We start from the raw sequence: 7,333 nt of genomic DNA, 5'->3' as shown, positions 1-7,333 counted from the left end.
GTATCTAGCTGAGTGACTTCAACAAAGTTACTTAACCTCTCTGAGTTTCAGCTTCTGCCTCTGTAAAAGGCAGTGATGACACCCACCGTGCTGTGTCTGGGAAGCTGAGCAAGGGCAGCTGGAGCCTGGGGTCTTGCGGTTGCCAAATTTGAATTCTTGGGGCTTGATGATTGCAATTCCCAGCTCTCCCCTGGGTGGTTGACTCTGGCCCAGCCCTTCCCCGCTAGCCTCAGTTCTCCCCACATCTGGAATTGGGCGGTACATCTGGCTCTGAGTGAGACAGCTGTCAGGGACGCCCAATTTGTTGTGGAAACACTCAGCCTGTCTTGGCGCCCCTGTGTGATGGGAGGGGGGACCTGGCCCAGGCTTTGAGCACATCCTACTAGTCAGCCCCATTCTCCATGAGCGAAAAGGAAGGAAAAGGCACCCCAGGACTTCTCGCCTGCAAGGGGACATATAGGATGTGTGTCCGCATGTCCCCCCAGCATGGTGGGCACAGGTAAATGTGTTAGATGAATGAATGAGGGGATTATAAGACCTCTAGGTGCCCACTTCCTCATCTGCCCTTCCCCCAGCTCCTTCAAGCTTAGCTGGAATTCTGCCACCAGGGAGTCATTCCTTTGTTTCCTGTTAAGCTGCAGGTGCTCTGGGAGGGGCACGATGTCTGGTCTCTGTGGTTCAGCGTGACTGACCCTGGACTGACCCAGGGTGTCCGGTCCTGGGGTGGGGTTTCCTGAATGAGGGCCTGGGCTAGGGGAGTGAGAATTGGGATTCTGACACTCCTGCATCCTCCTTCCTCCTTCCTGCTCCCTCCTGCCAGCCCAGTGGGCTAGGAGACAGGGCAATGGGAGAGGGCGAGCTCATTTGGGTACCTGCCGGGTGACCTTGGACACGTTTCTTTCTTTGCCTTTTGTGCTCTGATTCTACATCTGTATCCACATGTCGGGCCAATCCCCCGTGGGAACTGGAGGGAGTGCTTGCAAGGCTTCCTTTTTCTGTTAAACCAGTATGATGCCCCTCTAGAGGTGTTTATTTTTCCACATTAAAAATAGCTTTATTTTTTATTTCATAAATAATATGTGCACATAAATAATATACATGCTTATTATTAAGAACATGAGTTTATAAAAGTATGAATAAGAAAGACAAAGATCAGAAATACTACCGCGGGGGAACCACCATCAACATTTTGGCGACTATCGGTTTACAAATCATTTTATAGTGACAGGGCCAAATATTAATTTTTCTTGAGAACACCTTTCCTCCCACATAACTGACCCCACACTCCATCCCGGTCTAGGTAGCCCATATGACAGCCTAGTGCTGGCCTTCCATGTTCTTCTCTGTTCTTATCCTGGATATAATCTTATGCAGACTTGTATAGGTAGGTTCATATACATGCATATACGGGGAGGGGAAGCAAACTGGTCGATTCTTTCGATAAATGGGATCTCATATACTACTTTTTTGCATTTTGCCTGCCTTCTTTTGCGATGCCTTATGGGAATTCCTCCAAAATGTCTTCAGCTCGTTTTAAAATGGGGATGGATAGGAGGGTGGTTGTGATAATTAAATGAGATGTGTTTGCAAAGAACTCAGCAAAATGCCACAGAGCAGAGCCCTCCCCCCCAATATTTGTACCCCTCACTCCATCTTCCCCTTAGGCATTGGGTCAAGGAAGGGGACGGAAATTATATTAGGCTCAGCCCCTGCCCATAAGGAGGAGAAAAGGGAAACTCTGAGGTGACCTCACTTCCAGGTGGGATGTGAGTGGCCCGAACAGGAATGTTGGTCATTTGGTACTATTGACTGAACACCTACTCTGTGTCCAGCCTTGCGCCAAGCCCGGGTGGGTGAGATGGAGGTCGAAAGATCTCTATCCTCAGTCAATTGGGGAACTGAGACCAGTCTGTGAGACCCCAGGCAATTTGGCACTTGTCATGTCTTGGGGCACTGCTGATGTATAATAAGGGGTGAGTGCCAGGGCAACGGCGATAAGCAGGGCTGAGGTCCCAGGGCAAGAGACCAGATTTCAGGCCTGTCACTCAAGTTCCTGGGCCCTGGTTTCCCCATTTGTAAGGGAGGGGCTTGGCGCTGGTGACCTAGGCCCTAAGATGCAGTGAGTCTGTACTGAGCCCAGGCTTCTTTCAGGGCCCTACTTGGGTTCCTAGGCCTGATGCAGGGGGCCCAGAAGTGAGACGGATGCCTCTGACTTCTGTCCTTCTGTCCCTGATGTGTACCCTTGATGTTTCAGCTCCTCAGCTCTGGACCGAGAAGACACTTGCGAAGACAAGACCAGGGAGCACGGCTGCCTACGAGACCCCCACCTTCCTCCTTCGGGAGTTTCCAGCCCTCTGGGAAGACAGCGATTTTTGTCATCTCAATCCTCTGACTTTGTTGATTATTTATCTCTCTTTTTCTAATTTCTTGGGCCAACTTTGGTCACGCCCCACACCCTACTCTTAGCCCTTTGGCAAGTTTTTGGTGTCCAAAAGCCACCTTCTGGGTGTTTCTGGTTGAGCGGTGAGGGGAGGCAGCAGGAGGCCACAGTCTCGGCGAGTGGACTGTCTCCAGCCCCGGCAGCCAGGCCTGGGTGGTGGGGTCACAATGTCCACCAAGGCGCCCATCTACCTGAAGCGCGGCAGCCGCAAGGGCAAGAAGGAGAAGCTTCGGGACCTGCTGTCCTCGGACATGATCAGTCCGCCGCTGGGAGACTTCCGCCACACCATTCACATTGGCAGCCGTGGTGGCAGTGACATGTTCGGTGACATCTCCTTCCTGCAGGGCAAGTTCCATCTCCTGCCAGGGACAACAGTCGAGGGACCTGAAGAGGACGGCACGTTTGACCTCCACTTCCAGTTTCCCCGCACTGCCACGCTGTGTGGGCGGGAGCTCCCCGAGGGGCCGTCCCCTCTGCTCAAGAATGCCGTCTCCCTGCCGGTCATCGGTGGGCCCCAGGCCCTCACCCTGCCCACAGCCCAGGCCCCACCGAAACCCCCTCGCCTGCACCTGGAGACCCCTCAGGCCTCCCCTCAGCCTTCGCCACAGGAGGCAGGGAGTGTAGATATCTGGAGAACTCCAGAGACTGGCACAGCCCACAATGGGCTGACCCCTGAGTCAGAAGCCGAGGAGCCCTTTCTGTCCCATGCCAGCTCCCTGCTCTCCCTGCATGTGGACCTGGGGCCTTCCATCCTGGAAGACGTCCTCCGGATCATGGACCAGGACCTGGGCCACATGCAGATCCCCACATAGGACCTGAGGTGGGCCAGGCTGAGCGCCCGGGCTGGGGCGAATGCCAGAGGCAAAGGATCCCAAGGTCACCGTGTGGTCACTGGCCAGCAACTTCTCACTTTGGGCCTCTGTTTCCCTCCCTCCCACCGTCTCCTCGTGGGCAGAGTGCGCCTCTTTGCTTCCCCTGAAACCTACGAGGACACGTGTGGAACTCAGCCCAAAAGTCCCTGAGCGCCTTGAGCCACTTGGACCCTCACCGCCAACTGCCCCTCCTTCCTTCAGCACCCTTAGACGAAGGCTCTGCTAAAATGGATTCCCCTTTTCCCTCCCTGCTGCCTCAGCCCCCTCAGATGCCCTGATTAGGGTTGGGGGAAGAGGCAGGGCACAGCCAGCCAGACCTTTGTCCTAGACTGCGTATGGCATTGGTGATCAAATGTCCCTCTACCCCATCTCCTCCCACATGACCAGGACTGCGTATGGCATTGGTGATCAAATGTCCCTCTACCCCATCTCCTCCCACATGACCAGGAGTTCTGGTTGCAATAAAACTCGTTGCTGCTCATAGTTGTGATCCCCATACCCTTGTCCCCTTGTCTCTGAAGACGGGCCTGTCTCTGCGACCTGAGTTGACCCTGGGGGAGACCCCAGCCCCTGCCTTTTGGGAGAGTGCACCTGATTCCAAGGTCCCAGGGCCGGGAGGGATCCGACAGTGCTGATCAGCAGACTCATCTCATCAGGGTTGTTTATTGAACGTCTACAGTGCAACTTAGCATGCTCCAGGTGCTGGGGACACCGGACGCGATACCTGCTCCCCTGGAGCTTAAATTCTAGAGGGAGAAAGATTTTAAATCTGTAAGCAAGTATGACGATTTCCAACAGTGCTGAACACTATGAAGAAAATGACGCAATTTTTTTTCCCGAGGCAGCAGTATGGGTGCTGTCAGGGTACTTTAGAGTGATCAGATGTGATTCCGAGCCAAATCGAGGTCTAACAGACATACGCAGAGGCATGAGCAGAGGCACCAAGGCACCAGAGTGAATGAGAGAAGCCGCCGTGTGGTGAAAACAGCATTGACTTCTGAGTCTGACTTGCCCTGTGTGAGGCCGTTGCTTCATTTCTGAAATGGAGTCAGCGATACCCACCTCGTAGGGTTGTGGAGACGACCAGGGATAACGTTTGGTTACGGTGTGTGACGTAAAGGAACTGGGGGCTCAGGAAGACAGCACCGAAGCTGGAAAGCAGGTTGGAGTCAACAGTTGTGCTTGCGGGCTGAAGCTGAGGATGGGAGCTGCGGAAGGATTTGGAGCAGGAGAGACACGTGGTCAGGTCGCCACCCCGACCAAGCGGAAGTTGGACTAAAGACCAAAGAGGAGGACGCCTTTGCATGATGAGGACTGGATGGGGCGGGGACAGTGGGGACGAAGAGGAGGGGAAAGTGTAAGGTGGAGCCTGGTGTCTGGAGGCCGGTGCTGGCCTCAGTGGTCCTCTTCTTCCATTCTCAGCTGGTTCATTTCTACCCTTTTGACCCTACAAATCCCAGACCCCACCTCACCCCCAGCCTTTCCTGCCTCCAAGGAGAGATTTCATACTAGAGGCAGAAGCAGAATTGGATCAGGAAACATTCTGCTTGGCCACACAGGTTTTTGGTTTTTGTTTTAGGTGATAAATTTATTGTGGTAAAATATATATAACATGAAATTTATCATTTTAACCATTTCTAAGTGTATGGTTCAGTGGCATTGAGTATATTCACACTATTCTGCAACCATCACCGCCGTCCATCTCTAGAACTTTTTTCATCTTCTCAAAGTGAAACGACATACTCATTAATAAATAACTCCTCATTCTCCCTTCCCCTCAGCGCCTGCGACCACTCTCCACTGTCTCTGAATTTGACTTCTCCAAAGACCTGATAAGAGTGGAATCACACACTATTTGTCTTTTCGTGACTGACTTATTTTACTTAGCATAATGTCTTTAAGGTTCATCCACGCTGTTGCCTGTATTGCAATTTCCCTCTTTTTAAAGGCTGGGTAAGAGTCGGGGCAAAATAGTGGAGCACGTAAACGCTGTGCTTGTCTCTTCCAATGACCACATTAAAATTATAACTAAATTATAGAACAATCAATCTGGAGAACCCTCTGAAGACTAGCTGAACAGAAGTGCTATCACTAAGGATATAAGGAAGAAGCAGCCACATCGAGGCTAGAAATGAAAAATAAATAAAGACTGAATAATATTCCATTGTCTGCATATATGCCACATTTTGTTTATCCATGCATCCACTGAGACACCTGAGTTGCTTCTACCTTTTGGCTATTGTGAATAATGCTGCTGTAAATATGGGTGTTCAATATCTGTTTGGGTCCCTGCTTTCAATTCTGTTGAGTATATACACAGAATCGGAACTGCTGGATCATATCGTCATCCTGTGTTCATTGGGGAATCACCATCCTTATTTCTATAGCAGCTGCACCATTGTACATTCCCACCAAACTTCCTGTTTTTAATCTGAACTTTTTGCCATTACTTAGTAAGGGGTTCACTATCTGTAGTGGAATCTGAACCCACGACTGTGAGACACCAAAGCCTATACTTAACTGCAGCCCCCTCCCCTCACAGGGGCTCAGCTTCAACTCGGATAAAGTGTGAAGGCAAAGGATGGGGAGCTGAAGGGACACCACCTCTTTGCCTGCAGGTTTCCCCTCAGCACTTGGGTGGCCTGTGTCTGTCTGCCTGGGAGGGGAAGAAAAGAAAAAAAGGACATTTTCCTTAAAGCTTCACCCAGCAGAAAGGCAGCAGCTCACCCTGGACCTAAGTTGAAGCCAAAGTAGCCATGAAAGGGCCATTCTTACCCTGGGTCCCCTGGACCTGCTCCCCGCCACCCTGCATCTGGCACAAGTCCAAGGGCCCTGGGAAACCACTTGGGGCTGCCATGCCAGGTGGAGAAAGGGAACTAGAAGGGGCCCTGAAGCATCAGATTAGCTTAAGTCAGGATACTCGCTTCTGCCAAGGTAGCCAGTGTTCAGGCATCATGTCCTATAAATCCTACCAACGAAAAGGAATTCCCTAAAATAGGAAGAGAAGCTGTTGGACAGCCAAAAAAAAAAAAAAAAGACAAATGTCCCTACAGTTCACTGTCAGATATCCAACATTCCTGATGCCCTAATTCTAGTATTTGTTCTTAAAATGTTATACACACACACACACACACACACACACACATTTCCTCCCTGGCATGATGCACATATCCCTCTTTCTGTGACAGGACAGCCAGGTGCATGTCTCTGAAACCTGGAGCAAAATTTGATGAAAGAGGAAACGTTCACTGGTGTTATGGGGTTGACAGGCTGTTGAAGACAGAGATGAGATCTCTAGTTCTGTTGAAATGGAGGTCTGGGGGATTCGGTTAGGGACCATTTCAAACGAACTGGTAGGAATAAAATCCCTATTAAACTTGGGATTGAGACTTGTAAATAAGTCAACAGAGATAAGGAGTGTAAATAGAACATTTTCTTTGAAAAGGTAGAAAGAAATGGGGTGATAATCAGAGGCAGACATGGGCTTAAATGCACGAGTTTGCATGATTCAACAGTGAAGGAGAAATGAATGTTACAGATGCGAGATGGATAGTTGCAGGAGGGAAGTTCTTCAGAACCTAAGTGGAAGGAACGACCTTAGACAGGAGCTAGGGACACGAGGTGGGTACCAGCGAAGTTGGTAGCTGAGTTTGGTGGCAGGAAGGTGAGGTAACTTTTATCAGACCTCAATATTTAAGCCAAAGATTTAAGCCCAGTCCTAGGTGTGAATTTTCCTCTCCCTAAAGCAGGCATATATGGTTGGCGACCCAAGTGGACTGGGCACTACTCTTATCTTCCCAATCCCTCGCCCAGGGACTGAGAGCAAAGGGTTAATCACGAGGTTAAAGGTCGGCGAGGTAGCTGGGCGCGTGCGCTCCCTCTGGCCCATCTCTGGGGCGGCCGGTTTTCACCAACCTCTCGCCTTCGCGTTTCTGGACCAGGACAGAACCTCCCGGCGGCCTCCCGCTTCTCCAAACTGGAGAGGCGGGGCTGGAGCGGGCGGCTCGGGGCGCGCGCCCGT

The 7,333-nt window shown here is 51.2% G+C and overlaps 1 protein-coding gene across 1 annotated transcript in view; it reads left to right on the top strand.

Annotated features, from left to right (window-relative positions):
• Positions 1-5,485, top strand: part of CDC42EP2 (CDC42 effector protein 2) — a 6,981-nt gene extending 1,496 nt beyond the window's left edge. The window contains exon 2 of the mRNA XM_006911112.3: positions 2,255-5,485. Coding sequence (XP_006911174.1) covers positions 2,608-3,252 — 645 coding nt within the window. The 5' untranslated portion in view covers positions 2,255-2,607 and the 3' untranslated portion in view covers positions 3,253-5,485. The remainder of the gene's footprint in view (positions 1-2,254) is intronic.
• The last annotated feature ends 1,848 nt before the right edge of the window (positions 5,486-7,333 follow it).

This window comes from Pteropus alecto, unplaced genomic scaffold, assembly GCF_000325575.1.
Source record: "Pteropus alecto unplaced genomic scaffold, ASM32557v1 scaffold43, whole genome shotgun sequence".
Classification (NCBI taxonomy): Eukaryota; Metazoa; Chordata; class Mammalia; order Chiroptera; family Pteropodidae; genus Pteropus; species Pteropus alecto.
Note: the sequence above shows the minus strand (reverse complement) of the source record. Positions and strands in the feature narration are given on the sequence as shown.